The 22,823-nt window shown below is 37.1% G+C and overlaps 1 protein-coding gene across 3 annotated transcripts; it reads left to right on the top strand.

The window, feature by feature from the left end:
• The first annotated feature begins 39 nt into the window (after window positions 1-39).
• On the top strand, window positions 40-22,131 carry LOC102944155 (transmembrane protein 180). Of its 3 annotated transcripts, none has more exons than XM_037911795.2 (7): window positions 40-229; window positions 3,760-3,941; window positions 4,883-5,617; window positions 10,687-10,841; window positions 12,655-12,738; window positions 14,421-14,564; window positions 20,915-22,131. In XM_037911795.2, exons 2-7 carry the CDS (start codon window positions 3,789-3,791, stop codon window positions 21,042-21,044), a joined length of 1,401 nt encoding a protein of 466 aa, XP_037767723.1. In that variant the 5' UTR covers window positions 40-229; window positions 3,760-3,788; the 3' UTR covers window positions 21,045-22,131. The 3 variants fall into 3 exon arrangements, with proteins under 3 accessions (XP_037767723.1, XP_037767724.1, XP_037767726.1); XM_037911796.2 differs by having other exon boundaries at window positions 18,833-21,058; XM_037911798.2 differs by lacking the exon at window positions 20,915-22,131 and adding an exon at window positions 17,529-18,826.
• Window positions 22,132-22,823: the final 692 nt, after the last annotated feature.

Raw genomic sequence — 22,823 nt, 5'->3', positions numbered from 1 at the left:
TACTCACCAGGGGAACGATTATTCAAAACGGGCACTCTGACCTGCCCGGCGGATAACCAATCGCATGCCGCCACTCAGCGATCGACCGGAACGCCGACCAATCACGTGCAGAAAGCCTCCACTCAGCCAATGGAGTGGGAGCGGGGGGGGAGGTGGGTTTGAGGAAATTAAGTTCTGCCCCCCGAGTGAGCTGCGCAGCCTCCGGCCCGAGGGCGGAGACAACGAGTCGGTTAGTGATGGCTGTGTGGGGGCAGAGTGGATAAGGCTGTGAAGGGTTAATTCCCGGGGAGTAGGTTCTTGGGCTTCCCGGGGAGAAGGAAGGGGGTTTGGGGGAGGATGGGGAGCTATCATAGGTGCTGGAACTAGGGGTGTGGGGGTGCTGTAACACTTCCTGACTTGAATTGGTTTCCATCCTATACAGGGTTTACAGTTTGGTTCAGTGGCTCTTAGCTCCCCCGCTATGCAAATTGTTCCAGCACCCATGGGAGCTATGGGGGTGGGAATGGTGGTGAAGTGCAGGGGGATGGGGAGCTGTGGGTGGGGTGGGAATGGCGGTGAAATACAGAGGAATGGAGAGCTATGGGAAGTTGGATAGGGTGGGTGAGCTATGGGGGGTGGGAATGGTGGTGAAATACAGAGGAATGGGGAGCTATGGGAGGTTGGATAGGATGGGTGAGCTATGGGGGGTGGGAATGGTGGTGAAGTACAGAGGAATGGGGAGCTGTGGGTGTGGGATTGGATGGGGGGCTATGAGGGTGGGAATGGTGGTGAAGTAGAGAGGGATAGGAATAGTTGAGTCTAGGGGCCTCATAGGTGAATGCTGTTAAAATAGTTCCTGAAGTGAACTCTGTGTGTATGTATGGTCTATAAAGCATCCTGGGGTCCTTAGGGATGAATGCTTCATTCTGTTCAAATGCTTTCAAACAGGATTGTATACTGCAGCTCACAGATGCCAATCATGTCTTTTTATTGTAAACTTCCCATGGTGCTGTTGTTTGGTGAGGAATCGCTGGCCACACTGAAGCATGGTAGCAGCTGCTTCCATGTTTGAAAATAATTATCCATGATAATACCTAGAAATTATATAGTACTTTTCATCCGTAGACCCTTAATATTTATAAAGAAGGGTGACACTTTACAGATGGGGAAGGGTAGGACTGTTGGAGAAAGGAATAGTGACTTGCCCAACTCTACAGAGAACAAAGGTCTCCAAGTTTCTAGTCCAGTGAACTGTCCACTAGACCCTTCTGTCTGGTTGTCAAGCACAGTTCTGTAGTATTAAAAAGGAGCAATGCTTGGTAACCATTAGAATTTGGGTTCTCTGACTTTTTTTTGTAAAGTTGGATCATGTTTCATGTATTCACCTTCCCTCCTATTCAAAATCATGCAGACCTCTTTCCCTTCCATTTGCAGTTATATCTCTGTCAATTACAGAAATTGCTTACACTCAACATTAGAAAGTATAATGTATTTGTAGCTACATTTTAATGTGGTTTAAAAGACGTAAAAAAGATGTGACCAGCCAGTTCTGAGGACCGCTAACAAGTGCCCAATAGATTACAGTTTGGGAACCCCAGCCAATCTGACCTGGGGAAAAATTCCTTTCTGACTCCATATGGCGACCTGAGCATGGTGTCTGTCAGCTAGCACAGTTTGGACAGGGCTTAGTATTACCATTTGGAATCCATTTTCATCTCTCTACCTTGGGTACTAGTTTTCTTTTACTCCTGGTCATTGCTTCTTGGAGAGAAGCAAGTAATATGCAGTATGATTGCTCTGTATAAATACATCAGAGGGATAAAAACTCCTCTCCCTCTCTGGTAATTCAAACTAAATGTCAAAGTGAACATAAGAACAAATGGCTATAAACTGGCCACCAACAAGGTTAGGCTTGAAATTAGACAAAAAACCATCAGAGGAGTGAAGTTCTGGAACAGCCTTCCTAGTGGGGGAAAAAACCTAACTGGTTTCAAGACTGAGCTTGATAAGTTTATGGAGGGGATGGTATGATGGGACTGACTAAGATGGCAAGTGGCCCAATGGCGACTGCCAGTAGCAAAAATCTGCAACTGCTGGAGATGAGACACTAGATGGGGAGGACTTGGAGTTGGTACAGAGAATTCTTTTCCAGGTATCTGCCTGGTGGGTCTTGCCCGCATGCTCAGGGTCTAACTGATTGCCATATTTGGGGTCAGAAAGGAATTTTTCCCCAGGTCAGATTGGCTAGGTTTTTTCCACCTTCCTCTGCACTAAGGGGCATGGATCACTTGCAGGTTTAAACTAATGTAAATGGTGAATTCTCTGTAACTTGAAGTCTTTAAACCATGATTTGAGGACTTCAGTAACTCAGCTGGAGGTTAGGGGTCTATTTCAGGAGTGGGTGAGGTTCTGAGGCCTGCAATGTGCAAGAGGTCAGACTAGATGATCACGATGGTCCCTTCTGACCTTGAAGTCTATTTGAGTGGGAAGGTGGTCAGCTGAATCCAGTGGGACCTATCTATTACCTGCTTAAATAACGCCGTCTGTTTTGCTCTGTGGGATCCTCTAGCTCACGTGTACATTAGTTGCCATTAGGAAATTTGGAACTTTAAACATACCTGGTTACCCCTTCCTGATTCATACAAAGTTAAATCTCATTATTAGGATAGATATAGGTAGACCAGCGGAAGGGGAGGTAGAAAGGAATCATCATACATATTTACAGCATTGCACAGTTGGAGAGGTACACTTCTTGCAAGAGGGAATATGGTACCAACCTTGATATGGAGCACTAGATCAGTAGTTTTCAAACTTTTGTACTGGTGACCCCTTTCACATAGCAAGCCTCTGAGTGCAACCCTCCTTATAAATTAAAAACACTTTTTAATACATTTAACACCATTATAAATGCTGGAGGAAAAGCAGGGTTTGGAGTGGAGGCCGGAAGCTTGCAACCCCCTCTGTAATAACCTTGTGACCCCCTGAGGGGTCCCAACCCCCAGTTTGAGAACCCCTGCACTAGATATATAGGCCAGTTCATTAGGCAATGCACTGGACTAAGTTCAGCCAGTGGTTTGAATAGCTATTTCAGATCCTATATTCCAGATTGTCATTAGGTATGCCTCTAGAGTTTTGTTTGGTTTCTGCAAAAAGGATTTATGAGGGAAATAATAAGGTTCACAAACTTTCTGAAACTGAGGATCCCATTGTCTAATATTTTGGGGTAAGCAGTTGCAGACTTTGTGTCAAATCTAATTGTATAGATAAATATAAAATGTACATGTAAATTTTGGGGGGGAAACTAGAAAAAAAAGATTTAAAAAAAAGTCTTGATTTACTAGCACGGTACCAGAGTATGGGTTTGCACTAGTGATTACAGTGCAAGACTGGGGTCTAGGGATACTATTTTTGACAAATGATAAATTTGTTCTTCGATACACATGTACCATAGGTATTTTAAGTACTCATACAAAATTAAGAAACTTCATTGATATCTTAATACTGTAGCTTATTGACTCAATTTTATAGACATTTTGTTGTACATTTTGAAAGTTGGAAAGAGACTGAATGATAAAGTTGACCAACATGGACTCTAGGGATCCCTTCTTGCAGTCCTAACATAGGCAAATCTCCAATGGCTTTTCATTTTCCGAAGTAGTAAAACTAAAATGTGGCACGCTGTAACATGGAATTCAGTCGTCCTCTATTAGCAAGGATTATAAATATCAATTGTACTTAATCAATAAGTAATTATAAGTATTTTTCTTTTTTTATAATTAGAAGAAGAGGAGACATTCACAATTTGGAAAATGAAGTTTGTTTTAGGAATTCATCCTAATGCCCTGGCATATTCCATGACCACACTAGGCGCTGGAATGATGAACAGTATCTTTAATTTCTACTATGTTAAGGTTTTCTTAAACCAATACAAGATTTCAGAAACAGCATTTCATCAAGCACAGGTATAGTACATTGGAACATGGATTTTCATATTGTTGTGCACAGCGTTTGTATAATAATAATGAAATAATTCTGCTTCATTGATGAATCAATTATTGACATACTGCAAATATAATTAAATATGTGATCCTTAATAAATTATAGGTACATTCAAAGTTTATTAATAGTTTTTAGATTTAAAAAAAAATCCATTGTTGGAAGTATGTTTGTTACTCTGACAAACTTCAAAATAAAGTTTTTCTTTACCAATTTTATGTCCCTGTTCAGCAAAGATTTATACATGTGTTAAATTGTTGTTTAAAGTTAAATATGGCCATGATCCTGAAAACCCTTACTTATGTGAGCAACCGTATGCATGTATGTAGTCCCAATGAATTAAAAGGGTCTACTCATGTTCTCAAAGTTACTTATATGCACAAGGGTTTGCAAGATGAAGGGCCATGTGTGTACGTCTTTGCAGGACTGAGCCTTTAAGGCCAGATTTTTAAAGGTATATAGGCAGCTAACAATGCAGGTAGGCACTCAGTAGGATTTTCAAATGCACCTAAATGCCTAACACCCACTTTTGAAAATCCTACTACGTGCCAGTAGGTATCTTAAAGCACTTAAGTACTTTTAAAAATATGGCCTTAGTCCATTTCCATTTGGCAAGCTTTCCTCTTTTGTTTTCCAGGTAGAATTGTACATTAAACAAATATGACATGGTGTACTTCATTGTTTGTGCATCAGTATCCTCTGTTAGTAGAGATTTAGAAATAGTTTAATTTAGATGACTCTACATACAAATATACTTAACGTTTGTTTGTGAGTGTACAACATACAAAATACGTTTAACCTTTCCATCATATAGGTCAGGACTTTTGTTATTCCAGATGTTATGTATGTCTTGATGAATCCTACAGAAAAATATCACTAATGAGAAATTCTGTATTTTTCTTCTCAGGTAGTTTTTATGATCTGGAATGCCATTAATGACCCTCTCTTTGGGTATATTCAAGACAACTCCAAAGTCCCATGCTGCTCAAGACGTCAGTTTTCAATTTTATATGGAGCACCATTGTATGGTTTAGCTTTTCTGCTTCCCTGGTTTCCTTGGAAACATTATCAGGAAGGTGACTGGCTTAATGGTCTTCACCTTATTGTTGCTTTATGTGCTTTTGATGGCTTGCTTACATTTGTGTTGCTAGCACAATGTGCGCTCTTTGCAGAGATTTCAACTAGACATGAAAGTAGACTTCAGCTTATTAAATATAACCAAGTGGCAACATTAGTTGGATCAACCAGCATTCTTTTTTGTGGTCTAATATCAGATAATATGGAAAATTTTGCCTATTTTCAAACCTTTACCGTTTTGGTTGCAGCACTAGCAACTGCTTGTATGTGTTACACTGGCATATATAGCACTAGTCAGTATGAACAGAGAGAAACTCCCGTGGAGAACACTAGCTTAGAAAATAATGATAAAGCTCTCTCCTGGTCCTCTGTAATTTCATTGACCAAACAGATAATGACACAGAAAAACTTTATACTTTTTGTGACCATGAACTTCTTTCAAGTCTTCCACCTAGCCTTCTGCAACAATTTCATGATGATCTTTGCGGATAATCTCATCCCTAAGGATGTCCTTTCCTCTTTTATAAGAAGCATCATGTATGGGGCTGGCTTTATTTGTCCTCAGGTATGCAACAATGCTTTTAAACTTTTATTTAAAAGGAAAATGCAGCTTACTTTTGTGCTAGTTCTCAGTAATTAAAGTATCTGTTTACACTGCTTGGACAAAATACTGTATCTGGCAGAAACCTTTTATTAGTCTGAGGAACAAATCTTGTGCACCAACATTATAAAAAGAACTTTAGTGTCATCTGTCTAGTCTAGCCAAACAGGCAGCATAGGGTAGCAGAGAGAAGGAGGGTAGGCAGATAAAATAACAGTCAACAAGAAGAGAAAGTAAATGTTTTTGTGTTTCAGGGGCTTAACAATTTAGAATAAGAGAAGGAAAATAGTATCAGGAAAAAATATCCTAAAAGTGAAATGTATTGAAGAACTTGGTGTTAATTTTCCTTATTTTAATGTTTCTGGATGGTGAGGAAATCCCCATTGCTTTCAGACATTTAAAACTAGATGGGACAGAACTCTGGAAAATAAATGTTAGGTATAACCGTCCTCCCCCAAATGAACATTCTCTGCATCATCATGGGAATTGATGAAGGGGCTAGATGATCTAACAAAGCAAGGTCTGTCAACTCACCTGCATTTGAGGGAGTGACGCCTTCTAATTCATTTTGTCATTCATTCATCATCTGCATGTAGAACAGTGGTTCTCAACTCTGGTCCACCGCTTGTTCAGGGAAAGACCCTGGCGCGCCGGGCCGGTTTGTTTACCTGCCGCGTCCGCAGGTTCGGCCGATCGCGGCTCCAGGCCAATGGGGGCTGCAGGGGGCTGCAGAAAGCAGTGTGGGCCGAGGGACGTGCTGGCTGCCCTTCCCGCAGCCCCCATTGGCCTGGAGTGGGGAACCGTGGCCAGTGGGAGCCACGATTGGCTGAACCTGTGGATGCGGCAGGTAAACAAACTGGCCTGGCATGCCAGGGGCTTTCCCTGAACAAGCGGTGGACCAGAGTTGAGAACCACTGATGTAGATGGTGAGCAAGATCTCATCCCAAGAGAACCAAATATGGTTTGCACTGGAAGGGAAAGAGGAACAAAAGGATTAGATGTGGACAGCAGTGGGAGAGGAGTGAGAGAAAAAATATGCAAAAAGATGCCCCACAGAGAAGACAAGTGTACTTGTTTTTAGATGAATAAATAAAATCTTCCTGCTCATGCCCCCCTAAAAACTTGTATAAAGCTGATCTTCAAAAACTTTCCATAGATTTACTTTAAACGTTTATGGTTTGATTTTCTCAAATAGTGAGCATCTGCAGACTATATACAGATGTTTTGAGTGCCTAGCACTTCTGAAAATCAGGCCATTCATTCTTAATGTGAACAACTTGTGTTCTTTTTAATAAATAAATTAATACATATAAAAGGAGACATGGAAAAGTAGTAATTTAATGCACAGCTAGGAATTTGTTATAGTTTAAGCTTCTGCTGACATACAGCAATTAAATACAACTAATATATTTTCTTTGCTGCAGAACTTATAAATATCTACCATTAAAACTCCCTGCCCCTCCAGAGATTTTACAGGTCTCTTCTATAACTCAAAAAAACACCTAGGTAATAAACTTCTTTATTGTAAGTAAGTAAGATAGGAATATATCTGACAGAAACTACAGAAATTAGGACAGCCTCAATAACTTTACACTCAATATATACTAATCACTGCTGATCAAATCAACATGACAGTCTAAAATGAACAATCTTTCAGAAAACACATTTCTCTCTGCTTCCCGAAGATTCATTATCTAGAAGGCCACTGAACTGTATAAAGTTTGCTGTGACCTTATTTTTCTTGGGTTTTGTCCCTTCAAATTCAAGATATAACAAGAGAATTCTCCGACAGCAGTGTCCTGAAGTTCACTTACTGTAAAGCATCCAGCCTACATAAAAGAAAGCTGCTTTGTGGATTATGCTTGTCTGGCCTTTACAAAACTAGATCATGGCTTCTATTAAGGGATGGCAGTTGGTGTGTGGGATAGGATGCATATCCTGAATATGCCCTGGTGTTGCAATCAAAGGACTTAAAAATTGAAGCCTAAAGCATCGACTGATTTAATATTTTTCTTGGAAATACAGTCTTTTTATTGAAAGACTCCAACAAAGTTTCTGAAGCACTAGAGCTTGACGCTCCCACGGCATGTTGATTTTTCTTAATTATGATGAAATGAGGTCCAGTTCATTAAAATAATATGCATTACATATCTGTTACTATATCTAAATATGAATACATTTTCACAAAGTGTCAGATAATAGATAATTTTTTTAACATATAGTTCCAGTCAGATTTGTACTTCTTTGTATTACAGCCACTTGTGTCAATTCCCTGCTTAACCTGCTCATTACTCTGCATGGTACTCAGTTTTTTAAGAAGAAAGCTTGAATTACCTCATAATATTTGCCACAATCTTTTTTAAGATTTATTCTATTCATGTGTGGAGCATTCAAAAATGTGTTTGCCTTTTGTTTCTTTGTGCTGAATCTTCAACCCACTCTGTGTCTAACAATGAGGATTGATGCTGTTTAAAGTGATTAAATATGGGAAGAAAACTGCAAGGGGAGTGCTTTCCTTTTGTGAAATGCTTATTGAGTTTGAAATCATTAATCTTGGTGGCTAATTAGTATTGAAGGAAAGAGAGCATTGTTATCTTGTAACTCATGGAAGGAGCTCAAATCTGACAGTGATGCGAACCATATACCTGGGTATATAGTGTATCATTATATTAGAAAAATAAAAGGCACTATGTACATTCAAAATGTCATCCCATTTGAAAATGGAAAGTGAGGGATGGAAGAAAAAAGAAGAGTTTAATTTTTGTGCATTAAAGCTTGTTATCACTGTAACTTTTTAGTGCATTTTCAGTATTAAATCTTAATCTTAAAACACTATTACTTTGATTATATGTTAGAGCATAATAGAGATCATGAAATCATGTTTTAAGACTGAAACTCCAATTGTCTTTAAGGTATGCCTCAATCTGTTGTTTTTATTTGCTAACTTCCTATTGTAACAAATATATATATATAGTTTAAGATATTTAATTGTTTATTTGGAGTGTCCAGAAAATAAACAACTATTTCTCAAAAGCAAGGAGGACAAGATAAGAAGACAAATGTAATTTCACAATAGGCAAGTGTGGGTGAAACAACATCTTAAATATTTTAACCAAAAATAAGTTCAATAAAAAGTTTGTTACCATAAAGTGAGGATGATAATCCTGAGGAGTTGTGAATCAGGAAACATCATGGGGAAAAATTCTAGTGTATGATTCTACTGATCTTAAAAATTCTATATACAAATTATGGAGTGTTTTAACCATTCTTTTTGCTGTGGGCCTAACTCTAAACTATCCTTTCTCATAACTTTTTGCAAAAAGAGCATTCTGTGTTTTATTAAAATGCAATTACCATATCATCAGAAAAGTGACTCTGTAAAATGACATTGTGGAATTTTGTATTTATTCCCTCACAGTACAGGTGAGAGTTGCCAAGTTTTTCAGTCCCACTTCTGTACTGTGAGCTATGTTCTTTCTACCTCTTATGTCACTAGTAATAAAGATTTTGCTTCTAGAATTTAGTTGACAGTTTTGCTAATGTATGAAAGAATGGAATCCAGCTGTACTGGGTTTGCTTTTTAATAGTGATAGACTTTTCCTTAAAGGTGGTATCTGTGCTTGATTTTCATCCCTGAGTCTCAGTTTCTTACCTCAGGACATAGGGAACTCCCCAAGCTTCTAAAGGGTTTGGCATGTAGCAGTAGTATCTTTCTTTGCTGGTACTATTCAGGTTACTTAGGGGCTCAACATCTAAAGGTCAGTTTTGGTCTAAATTATTTCTGTGGGCTTCATGACTAAACATTTTTCTGATGTTTTTATTTTAAAGTGTTTTAATTCAGACTTTTGTGACATAATGCATGTGTGGATTTCTAATGCCCGAATATGAAAAAATTGAAGGATAATTTTCAATACTGAATTTATGGATTTGATTCTCTTCTTTAGATTCACATAGACCTTTTGCTCAACATTTTCAAACTATAACTTGCTTTAGATTTAAAAGTTAGCACAATCTGTGACCAAAACATCAGTGTTCTGTAGAAAAACAACGTTTTTATAAATTAACTTTTCCAGGTTGTGAATTGGTTTTCTTCATTCTTTTTATTAGCGTATGCAGTCAAAAGTGAATTACTGGATGCGACACATCCAAAAAGCTGATATTTTATTGTTGCTAGCACTTTGTGTAGATTGTTGCATGTTGAAATCTGGAAACTTGAAATGGAACTATGAGTACTGTGCATTCAGTATCTACCTTTCCCAATACCTTTTTCTACAATAGAAGCAAAACTAGTAACCTGTTACAATAGGATTTCCCAATGAAACTGTTTTATCAATTACAAAAGTGACACTGAGTAATAGAGGTAGTAGAAGTTTACCATATATGTCCATTGATATCAGAGCCATTGTGATGTTAATGAAAAATTACAGCTTTAAAAGATTTCAGAGTGGTAGCCATGTTAGTCTGTATCAGCAAAAAGAACGAGGAGTACTTGTGGCACCTTAGAGACTAACAAATAAATTTGTTAGTCTCTAAGGTTCCACAAGCTTTAAAAGAAAACCACACATTTTGTTCAGTCCAGTAGTCTAAGTTCAAATGGTAAGAAACACTTTTCACTATGAACACACTGCAAAATAAACTGCATAAGGGATATCAGACATTATGCTCTATGGTATGAGCTGGTTACTATCTGAAGTGGGAAGCAATATCTACCCCAATGTAGAGTAGTGCACAGACTGATTCTGGGTGAAGGGAGAGCATTCTTCTCTGAAGCATCTGTTTTAAACCAGAGATAGGACCAGTGGGATGGTCCTATCATCTTTTCTGTTTGTGCAGTTCCTATGTTCTTAATTTGTGAGCGCATTTGAAAATGTTACTGATTCAGATTTCCCCTTTTAGAAAATATGCATGTTTGCTAATTAGTAGAAGTACTGTGTAGCAGTAAACCATTTATAGCATCCAAAACTCTGTTTTCTTAAAAAGTGCTGAAGTACTGTATTAAGTATATACTTAATATGTATCTATTATGTTTTCAGTGCCTTGTGCTTCTCAGTCATACTTTGCTGAAGAAGTTTGGATATTACAGGATCATCTTGTTTTCCTTTTACTTAGAAGGAATAGCTGCCGCTGTCATGTTTGTTCTAGGACCAGAACACTACTACCTGCTGGCTGTTTATCTCACAACAAACATGTAAGTAAATATATACCTTCAAGGATACTATTTTTTTAAAAAAATTAACAGCTTGCTACGCCTTGTGAATGGAGTCTGTTAGGTCACTTTGTTTTTACACTCTTTTTGTCATACCCTTGTGGTAGCTTGAAGAATTTCCTACTATAAGTTTTGCTCTTTTCCTTTTGTTCTGTTTCATGGGTCTGAAAAGGAGCTGCAATTAAAATGGCAACTCTTGTTTAAGAGTATTTCAACTTTTAGTTACTGCTTCTATTTTCTTTTTAAAATTAACAATCTAATATATACAATAATTAGAGTTTGCAGCATTGTCTCCAGCCACATCAGTTTTAACGTTGGTCAAATGCAGATTCCATTGACACAGACTTTCCCGTTTACTCAAACAGCAGTTTCCCACCACTTCTTCAAGTAGTGTCCCTATTGGTGTTCCCACTGTAGGTGTATCTGAGTCCCTGTGCCTCAGTTTGGAGATTTTAGGCAGCAGTGTCTGTTTGGCTCACACGTGCTCTCCCTGTCTCGAGGCTATCTAGCGCTGCGCGGACGAACTGCACTCAGTTCCTTCTAAACCGCCTTTGGCCTGAAACTGAGTACTAACAGAGTGCAAGAGAAATTCAGTTCTAAACTTTATTTTAGTTTACAGAGTAGCTAGTAGAGTTTCTGTTATTTAGATTCATACTATTCCTTTTCCCTTTTCTTTTAATATTGAAAAATTAAAGATTTTAGATCCCTCCACCCCACAAAAATGCTGGCAATTCAAGTCACTCTTGGCTAAACAACATTAAATTTGTTTTCTTTGGTACTGCTATAGCATGAAACCTCAAGGTTATTTCACAGAACAGGTAGATCAGCGAGGTGTGGAAAACCCTCAAAAGGAAATCCTTCATTAAACATTTTTAAAAACAGCCTTCTCAATTAGAATAGGATGGTGTTAATTTCATGGTCTTCCCTTCCTACCTTGCCTGTCCTCTTTGCATATATTTTCTTTCTCTCTCTCTCTCTCTTCTCCCCTTCCCCCCCACCCACCCACAGCCCCAATCCCTCCAGGATTTCAGTCATGGGCTATTGTAACTAAGAACTATGTGACAACTGAATTACATTATCCAGTAATATATTTTCCTCATTTCAAGTATTGAAGTTTCCTTAGGAAAAAAATCTCTCAAGATATGTGAAGGTTATTTAGCCCAAAAAGGACTTTTGTAATTTGAACCTAATTTTACCAAAACTTAGCAATACATGCAAATCTATCATCCTGTTTATTGTTTCATTTGGTTCTATTGATCATGTGTTAAATGTATTTGTTTACCTTTTATCATTCTAATTCTGTCGCTTGTTTTAAGCTTGTTTCCAATCTTTCCCTTCCAGTCCTCTGCATGTCCTTTTTCAGATTTCTGGAGGAGAATTTTAGTTCTTTCTTCTGAGATGTTCCTTTTCTCCATTCAAGTCAGTTTAAGTTGGTATTAATAACCTCAGTAAGTGTCATCTTTCACTTCAATGCCAAGCTACTATCTTGAAATTCCAAAAAGAGTTGAGAAAGTTTTAGGTTTGTATACAGGTTTCTAATTCTTGATTAAAGTAACAGCTCTAATATTTATTTGGAGAACTGATCTTTAAATAGACCTAATAGCCATTTTTAATTTGAAGCAATAACACTGTGTTAATTTACTTGATGAAAGAGTAAAGTGTGTGTGTGTGTGTGTGTGTGTGTGAGAAACACACACACACACACACACACACTAAACCATCCAATACAGTTTTCTTATTGAAAAAAGTATGTTTAATATCTATCAACATTTTGAAATATTTTGTCTTTTTATAGGGTAATTGTTCAAGCGTCATTCAGTTTGTTTAATCTGCCCTTGGCAGATATTGTTGATGCAGACTTAATAAAACACAAACGGAGGTATGTTGATCTTACTACTGCTCACAAAATGTACTGTAGCTAGTGTCATCAAATTCTCTATACCAAAGTTAAGTTTCAAGAACACTCTGAACATATTAATCTAAAAAGGATTCTTAATTTGGTAAAAAAAAAAAAAAAAAGATTTCTATTTTTTTTTAAATTACAACTATTTTTAAGAAGTTTCACTTTATATTTACTTTTAATATGATAAGTGAATGGGAATTCATTATTATTGTACATTGCTTTAAGTCTTTTGAAATATTATGTTATTAAATAACTTTTTCCCAGATTATGTCCACATAAATGCAGAAATTATTGTGACATTCTTTGGCTCCAATCCTGCAAACACTTGCTTTAAGGGCTTAATTTACACACACAAGTAAAGGTAAGCACATGCATAAATGTCTGCAGGATTAGGCCCTGAGTAAATTTAACAAAGGAATGAATTTAAACACTTCCATTGTAAACTCTATTATATTTATAAGAGCCCAGTCCCACAAACATTCACATGGTTAGTCATGTTGATTTCAGTAGAAATACTCCCATGTCTAATATTACTCAGAGGCTTAAGAGTTGGCAGGATAGAGCCTTTCTAATATAGAGAAGGTATCTGAATGTTTGAACTATACCACTTAACAAGCAAAATTCAAAGTCTGTGTAGCTGCCGTTCAATTTTTTAAATAAAAATTGATAAAACTTGCTGTGATATGCTGTACTGTGATTCATGTATCTTTTTGATTTATATCAAAGTGCAATTAACTTCCTGTTGCTCTCACAAATATACTGATTTTTATACCAGTGGGGTTTCTGGTTTCAGTGCTTTTTGAGGGGGAGAAGGGGAATCAGGCTCCCTCTAAGGGCAAATCCTGCAAAGACTAGAGCATGTATATTACTTTATACCTGTGAATAGTTCCATTAGCTTCAGTGGGACTATTCCAATGCATAAAATTGAACCTGGGTATAAGTCCTTGCAGGATTGGGGTCAGTGTGTATGTAGACCAAATCTCATAAGTGGTACATTGAATTTTCTTCAGTAACTTGAAGGTGAAGTGGTGTAATTTACAATTTAAAAATATTTTTGATATGACGTTCCCCCAGTCCATATACAAGACTTGAAATTATTCTGAATAACAATCGGATTGCTTTGTTTGAAGAACACTTAATACATGAAGAGCGCTTGACTAAATCAGTTTCTAGTACCAAATCACATCTTTTACAAATATAAGTCTATCCTGTTTTTCTCTTTTCCTTGTTAATTGTATGCAGCTGCAACTCTTGAATCACCAGACTATGGGCCGGATCCAAAGCCCATTGAAGTCAATGTGAATCCTTCAGTTAGCTTCAGCGGGTTTTGGATTAGGCCCTTTGACACTGTTCTGTTAGATCCCTGATTCTTTTATTTATGGTCAAGTAAGATAGTTGTGGGGACCTAAGATAGTATAAAAGGTATGTTTATAGATTTTTTTAAAAAAAACTACTTATCTAACTGGAATGTAGTCATTTCATTATGATATCTGGACCATTCACTGACTAGAATGTTGATGGTAATTATGCAGTTATGTATCCTGATGGTTAATATTTGAGTCTGAACAGTACTTAAATAATGAATATAATAAGTGCTGTAAGTGATGTATATTTATATACTATGTAATATGGATTAATACTTGTCTTGAATATTTCAGATCACCACTTTCCTCCATGGTTTTTGGTACCAATGCTTTATTTACTAAGCCAGCCCAGTCTTTGGCTCCTATGCTTGTGGTTACAATACTAAATCAATTTGGATATGAGAACCTGAATAATAAATTTTCTCAGCCTGATCCAAGGTGAGTTCAAAAGTGAAGTTTTAAGTCACAACAAGTTAAATAATGTTATACAATTATTACAAATTAATATGCAGTTAGCTTGCATCAGATGTGTTGCAACTTTGCTTCAACAAATTTTCAATTGGTCCTCATCTCACTGACATAAAAATGCTGTCTAAGTAGATATTTAGTCTGAAAAATGTACTTTTTAAAGAGAAGACATGGGAAAACTTGCCACGTGGTGGGTGTGCGTGCATGTATGGGTGTGTGAAAAATTCATTTCAGTGTATGATTGTTTTTGTCATTCTGTTGTGCAAAATTAAAAAACAGTCAAACCTGTGATGTTCCAACTTTGACTATAACTATTACCAAAACCACAAAAGTGTATTTATTTCATAAATATAGTTACTAGACATATTTAGTACAGTAGGATTGTGACTAATGTATTTTGTTTTTGAGAGAAACAATACAATTATAGGTTTCAGAGTAACAACCGTGTTAGTCTGTATTCGCAAAAAGAAAAGGAGTACTTGTAGCACCTTAGAGACTAACCAATTTATTTGAGCATAAGCTTTCGTGAGCTACAGCTCACTTCATCGGATGCATACTGTGGAAAGTGTAGAAGATCTTTTATACACACAAAGCATGAAAAAATGCTTTGTGTGTATAAAAGATCTTCTACACTTTCCACAGTATGCATCCGATGAAGTGAGCTGTAGCTCACGAAAGCTTATGCTCAAATAAATTGGTTAGTCTCTAAGGTGCTACAAGTACTCCTTTTCTTTTTGCGAATACAATTATAGGAGGAAGAGGGGTTTGGCTCAACTAGGTAAATCACTTTGGTTAGAGTACAGTTTCCAATTCTTATCTTAATGGCCTTATCTTAGTTACTTCCTAAAATTTTGCTTTAATTAAAGAAAATTCTTAAAAAATATATAGAGGACAATCATTTATAAAACCTCCTTGGGGAAGGGCCTTTAAGGAAAAGAGAGTGGAGATGTGGCAGATGTGTCTGGAATCCTCTTCCTGACCCTAATGGACTGTAGAAGAAAGGCATAGAGGTAGTTTTGAAGGAGGACAAGCTGGGGCCATTCAGAAAAGCAGCGTCAGTAAAGTGAAAAGTACTTAGGGCAGGGGTGGGCAAACTACGGTGCGCGGGCCACATCCGGCCAGCCAGCCAATTTAATCCAGCCCGGGATCTCCTGCTGGGGAGTGGGGTCTGGGGCTTGCCCCACTCCCGTGCTCCAGCTGGGGAGAAGGTTCATGGACCGCTCCACGCGTGTGCCACAGCTCCTAGAAGCAGTGGCATGTCCCCCCTCCGGCTCCTCCTATGTGTAGGAGCAGCCAGGGGGCTCCACATGCTGCCCCCGCGCCTGGAGCTCCCATTGGCTGGGAACTGCGGCCAATGGGAGCTGTAGGGGCAGCGCAGCATGCAGAGCCACCTGGCCGTACCTCCACTTAGGAGCCAGAGGGAGGACATGCCGCTGCTTCTGGGAGCTGCTTGATGTAAGCACTGCCCGGAGTCTGCACCCCGAGTCCCTCCTGGACCCCAACCCCCTGTCCCAGCCCTGATCCCCCTCCCACCTTCTAAACCCCTCAATCCTAGCCCAGAGCACCCTCCTGCACCCCAAGTCTCTCATCCCCATCCCCAGCCCACCCCAAAGGCTACAACCCCAGCCGGAGCCCTCACCACTGACTTAGACAATTCCTGTATCTTTTTGATATATTCTAAGGTGGTCTGGAATGAATGAAGGAAATTATTAGAGAACCAACCCATTCTACTGTGTCTTTACCCTCTCTTGCTTTATGTTCCTCATTAAAACACGTCTTCCTATAAATCCTAGCCCATCCCTCAGGGAAGTAAACAAAAGTTGTGAACAAAAATAAACAAATTGTGGAACTAAACATCAAAAAAAAAAATTTTTTTTGACTCAGGTAGACCCCTGGCATGTAAAAGTTCAGCTTGAACAGTTAGTTTGGTAAAGTGATAGGCAACCAAAATCGGAGTCTTATAATTGGAAGTGTCAAGCAATCTTAATAGTAGGCAGTGCTACCAGTCCAATCTCTAATAATAGAAAATACCTCAGTTTAACACTTGTTGTTCACAGTTCAGAATCTGAATGTATACTATGCAGCAGAATAGGAACATTTTTATCAGGGAATAATCATAACTGATATCCTGTCGTTTTTAAAACACTGATAGGCATACAATCAAGCTAAAAAACTCACTACTTTCCGTTATATTTTACTTACTATTGTTACAAATAACATCTACGATGACTATTACTGAAAGGTTAGCAAAAAATATTTTTCTTGATTTCCCCCCTTTCACAGTTTCCACTGTACACATAGTCAAATTTGTTTATTTGTGTAAATCTTTCAGACAGCAACGGGGGAAAGGAAAATTTTAAAAAGAAAATGTGAATTTAAAACCATAAGCCATTAGCAGGTGTAATACCTGAAACCACTTTTCACTTTTTTCTAAATAACTCGATTTCAAATCACCTGTCCCTTTAAAGAAATAAAATATCCCATATGTAACTTTGTTTTTCATAATTTATGCCTGAGGGCGTAATCCTATGAACTTTAACTTTTATGACGAGTTTTAAAGTAATATCTGCCATATTGTGATACATTAAACATATTGACTTAGTGCTAAGGGAGGTTTCCATATAGGAAATCAGTATTAGGATCTGATCTTTCAAACCTTTAGTCATACAAAGAATCATATTGAACCCACTGAATTACATGCATGAACAAGGATTGCTCACTTCAGCAAGGATTTATACAATTGGGCCCAAATGATTATTTATTGAACATTGTTAAAGCATACAGGAAAACACAGTCCCTGCCCCAAAGAGTTTCCAGTTGAATACACATAGAGAACATTCCAAGCACACACTATACTTGAGGATCAATGACTGTGAATATCTTTTTTTATGTGGATTCATACTACTGACTACAATGAATTGTTCTCATTGACAGGCTTGGTGGATGTGTGTTTTAGGGAGGGATTTGAATTACGACTATAGTCATTTGGTACATGAGGATAGGAAGGGAGTTGCAAGAAGGAGTGGCATGGAAGAGGCATAGAAATGAATGGGAAGGTAAGGTACATATGGGCTATTTAAGGTGGGTGGCTTGGGAGAAGCATAGCAGTTTGAGAAAATGAAGGCTGAAATGTAGGCAGTGAAGGTGTTGTACAGAGTTTCGAAAGTGCAAGGGAGAAATTTTAATTTTATGTAAAAAATGATGATGAGAAACCAGCACATAGATTTGAGGAGGGTAGCTACATGATGACAACAATGGGAGGGGAAGATGATTTTGGCAGTAACATTTTGTCTGCTATCAAATGGTGTTTAGTGTTAATGTATCTAATTAAAATCAATTTAAGAACTAGTCATTCAGACAGGAGACAAATGACTTTTACACATGGCACACTGGAGGAATTCTCTCCTGTTTATTAAGCCTTTATTGTTAAGGACGCTTCACTTGTCTCATTCAGTGTTAATCATTGTTATCGCTGAAGAAAAATGCTACTCTGTACATTGTACATGGGTCCCAAGGGATTTCATTGTCAGGCATCAGTAAAGCCTTTATCGAGGGAAACCAATTTACATGTTGGGGTTTTTTTATATATATAGTACTGTACTAATGAAAATGTGGCTGGTAATTTACAGGATTGGAGGGTCACTTTTTGTTCCTTTTGGTTTATCCTAAATAGTTTTCCCTAGAACATTAGATCCCTTTATCTGCTCTATAAGAAGTATATAGTTTTAAACCTCCCTCTCCTGGAGATCCACTGAAATTACAGTCAATCAAACTGTGAAAACACACTGGCAGTAGTTTATTGCCCTCTTTATTATTATTATTTCCTTGTATTTAGAAACAAATTACCAGATTATAAATAGATGCACAATATATAGATGGTGCACAATAAATAAGCTGTCAGTGCATCTGACAGTTGGAAATATCACATGATCTAGTAGCAGGATAAACAATGTGCTGGATATAGTGAGGAACTATATTTTAGCAAGAGCGTGTCTTTGAATATATGCATCTTTGTACCGCATGCACAAAATAATTATATAAATAAAGATTTTTAAGGCGTCTTCTCCACCACTGTGATGTAATTTGAGCATTGTTCTTGATATATCCCAATGCCTCAATAGAATTATATTTAATATTTGTTCATTTTTCTGTATAATACACCTATTTTACTTTTCATAATTCCTGTAAATGTCAAGTTTTAGAATAAAATATTAATCCATATTCTTTTGTTAAATCAGTGCAATTGTATTTAAACCAAACCAAGATATCATCAGTACAAAGGCAAGGTAGGACTTGGCACAATCTTTTTCTTTCCTTTAGAAAAAGGTAAAATACTTGTTAAAGGTTGACATTCTTAATACTGAAAATTGCAGTCCTCTTTAATATACAGAAAGGTAAAATGCAGGCAAAAGCTGTGTAGCTTCACTATAGCACCCTGCCAAATTTGCCTTAGCCCCTTCCTGAAGGAACTTTATATAGGTAAATAGTTTACCAATTCAGTTCTTGGATTCTCTGCTGGAACTGCCAACAAGAGGGCTAATTAATGCCAACCATGGTGGTAGTTTTTGTGATGCATATACTTGTTTACTTGGAAATGGAAAGCACCATTGAACCCAGGCCAGTAAATAACTATCAGATGCTAAATTGTGATCGCTAACAGTAAATACTGAATATGAACCATTGACCTACCTGTGAAAAGTCCCATCTCCTGTAACCAGTTGTCTAAGCAGTTAAGTAATTCCCTTAGTACTACTTTAATTTTTAAGCTTGTGCCTTGTCTTTGTCACTTGGTATTAACATGTGCACAATTTATTTAAAACAATTGTTTAACTTGGAATAAACTGTGATTGTATTGTGTCATACATTTAGGACCAAATCCTGGTTCCATTGAAGTCAATGAGGCCTGGATTCGGCCTTTTTTGATTGACTCATAGGGTTTAATCCAAAGCCAGGTGAAGTTAATGGGAGTTTTTCCACTGACTTCAATCAGCTACGGATGAGTCCCGTAGTAGTCAACTTTCACAACCATTCTGTTAGTCTCCCATCTCATCTCACAGTGCTAAGGAAAAATAGAAAATAACATACTCTTCTTCTTGGAGACTGAAGAATTTTTTCAGAGACTGTCTCACCTTGAGTTCAGTTTCTTGATATTTCTTAATTAGAATCCAATAATTAACAGATTGCCAGTGGATAATTATCACAGCTGCTAGACAAATGCCTGGATGTGTTTCAAGCTGTCAGAAACCAGCCTGTTCATAAAGCAGTTATTTTAATTATATATTATAATTTGTAATACATAGTTGTTGATCTGCCTCTTTATGTATTACTCCTTAAGAGAGCTTTAGATTAGGAAGTATCTTTGCACGTATAAGGATGCAGAAGCCAGAATCTCAATGTAACTTTAACATGTAATATATATGGATGGTTTAATTCTTTATTTTCCCCTAAAAAATAATAAAACTGAATTAATCTTAATATTTTGGTAAATGCATTGAGTTCCATGCATTAATCATGACCTGTTCATAGCATTTACCAGCCATAAGTAAATTATACATAGTTAATGTCTCAGATTTTTAACTTTTAAAAATACCAATATGTCCATATTATATTTTTCACTTTCTCCCATTCTTTTATTCATTCCCTTTAAAAAAATCTTTAATCATACAAAACTTTATAGGAGTTCCTGCTCTGTAAGGTGATATTGTTTTATACTAATTTTTATATTACCTACCACCGTTGTGTAATAGAGTACTTAACGGGTCTGTTAGCTTGTCTATAGCATATTAATATGCACCCTACTTACCTAACTCAGCTCATTTATTAATAGCTTATTTTCTACAGACTACCTCGTGTTGGGGGAGCAGGGGGCATAAATAAGTTTAAGGGAATGATAGAGCCGTACATACATTCAACTCTATTTTCTGATTCTATTTGGCAATAGCTTTTATGTTTCTGAATAGTGAGAAACCATATTCCCACTGTGACGCTGGGGATACAAAAACATTGGGTTATTTTCATCCACAGTTTGTATTTATATGCTACTTTTAATAAAGATTGTTTAATCAGAATCAAACAAGCTGAATATCTATACATTGAGCTTTTGGTAAAATACAGAAAAACATGGGGATTTTTATTCCTTACTCACAAGAATCCATATGGTTATTTTCATGTTTTTTCTTCCAAAGTAAATCTGCTATTTACTTCCTTTTAAAATTGACTGTGCTGAATAATCAGAACTATTGTTTTAATCTATTAAGAATTGACTAAAGGGGGTGAAAACTGCATCTTGGGAAAACTGACATTTTTACCTTCTTTTCCAGTTTGTTTTTAGGTCTTCATGATGCTATGTTCTATTTGATCTGTCTGGTTCCACTTTGCATTGCAGTTATACAGATTCTGACGTGGACTCCCTTCTCCATACAGAACAGTCATATGACAGGCATACATTGAATCTTCAACACTTAGTCTATACAGGAAGGATCTAGATTTTGTGTTGAATTGTGCACAGTAGAATTAATACATTTAAAATGTGAAAAAGCAGAATTGTACTTAATGGACTATTAGACCAAATGCAGTCTGAGCCATTAAATTAAATCAGTCATCTATGGTGGCTATAAAACATATCATAAAGCATTCCCAGCCTTAACACAAAGCCTATACGTAGCCTTTTCTAGTTCAGTTACCATACATATGGCAATTGTAGGAATGCTGGCAATCTCCAGGGGACTCTACTGAGCATACTGAGGAAGTGTCTTTACTCACTCCATTGCTAAAGAGATAAAGGCATGCCTGTTGTGTATAGATATTACTGGATTTTGAGGGGAGTTAGCATGGTGCAATGGATATGGCACCAGACTGGAAACCTAGTTCCCAGCACTACCACTGATGTGCTGTGTGACCTTGAAGGAAGTCACAGCAATGCTCTGTGCCTCAGTTTCCCCACTTGTAAAATGGGAACAAAGATACTTATCCATCTTTGTAAAGTAATTTGAGATCTACAGATGAAAAGCACAGTATAAGAGCTAAATATTATTTAGTGAATGCATGTGTAGTTGAGGAAACTGAGGACTTAAGTTAAAGTTCAAGAAATCAGAGATATAATGAAGTCTTAAGTTATGGTTACATTTTTTGAGTCATGCCAGAGAAACAGTTCTATTTACTTGTGTTTTACATGCTAATATCAACATGTTTCCAAAGTCTTCTATATTTATATATCAAAAGAATCCTAACAAAAAATGTTATCCATGGACCTGTATTCTTAAATTGTCTTTTATAATACACCATTGTTTATATACATGGATTTTCTGTCTATTGATCATAGTCTATTTTAAAAAACAAATTGTATAACATGCCTTCCAATTGAGAAGGATTAGGGTTCCTGCTGTTTTGTGGACATAGTTTTTGAGGCGAAAACCTGAAGAAATCTAAATGACTTTTACCTGTGATTCGCTGTATACATCTAAGTTTTCTTCTTGGTTACTCCTTCCAGTTTGGTAATAAAGAAGTTATATTACAAATATTCTTTCCTTATACTCTCTCTGGTAGTATTTTGTCTTTTTTTTTTATGTGTATTTTCTTTTCTTTTTTTTTTTTTCTTAAAGGGGATGCTCTTCCTTTCTGTTACGGGACAATTCCCACTTCAGCTCCTAAATACCTACAGTATGCCAGAGATAATTAGCTTTCATTAATTTGTCCTTACATAGTATAGAATTGTTAGAACACATTTAGACCATAGGGTTCAAGTGTGGTATGCCATGTGGTACAACAGAAAGGACATCAAGATGTTAAGACCTAAAAAGGGTAGCAAGAATTCATTTAAGTGGGCAAACAGAGAGGGACAGTCTTTTATGGAAGGTGTTTGGCAAATATAGCATTTACTTCCCCAGGTGCCTGCTGTAATTTATGAATACTGTATGTTGAGCTGATTAGTGGGATATTTATTGTCTGAATATGTTGGTGTATTTTAATAGGGGGGCTGTTGGGAAAGACAAGCAGGAAGGAAAAGACTTGAGGGTTGTAAAACTACATGTAACTAACCTGGAGCAATTTATTTGGCAGTGTATACATTGCAAGCAGATGTCTGTTCAAAAGCAGCAAAGTTAACTTTATTGTCATTTGGAGTTTTGATTGTGAAGCTGTTTTATTCCTTGAGGGCAGAATAGGCTGAAGACTTTGTAAATAGCAAAGGGAGAAAAAAAATCTGGTTTAAACAAAAAAAACCCTGCCACT

The sequence above is a fragment of the Chelonia mydas genome, chromosome 10 (assembly GCF_015237465.2).
Source record: "Chelonia mydas isolate rCheMyd1 chromosome 10, rCheMyd1.pri.v2, whole genome shotgun sequence".
Taxonomy (NCBI): domain Eukaryota; kingdom Metazoa; phylum Chordata; order Testudines; family Cheloniidae; genus Chelonia; species Chelonia mydas.
The sequence above is the reverse complement of the archived record's forward strand: the minus strand, read 5'-3'. Positions and strand labels throughout refer to the sequence as shown.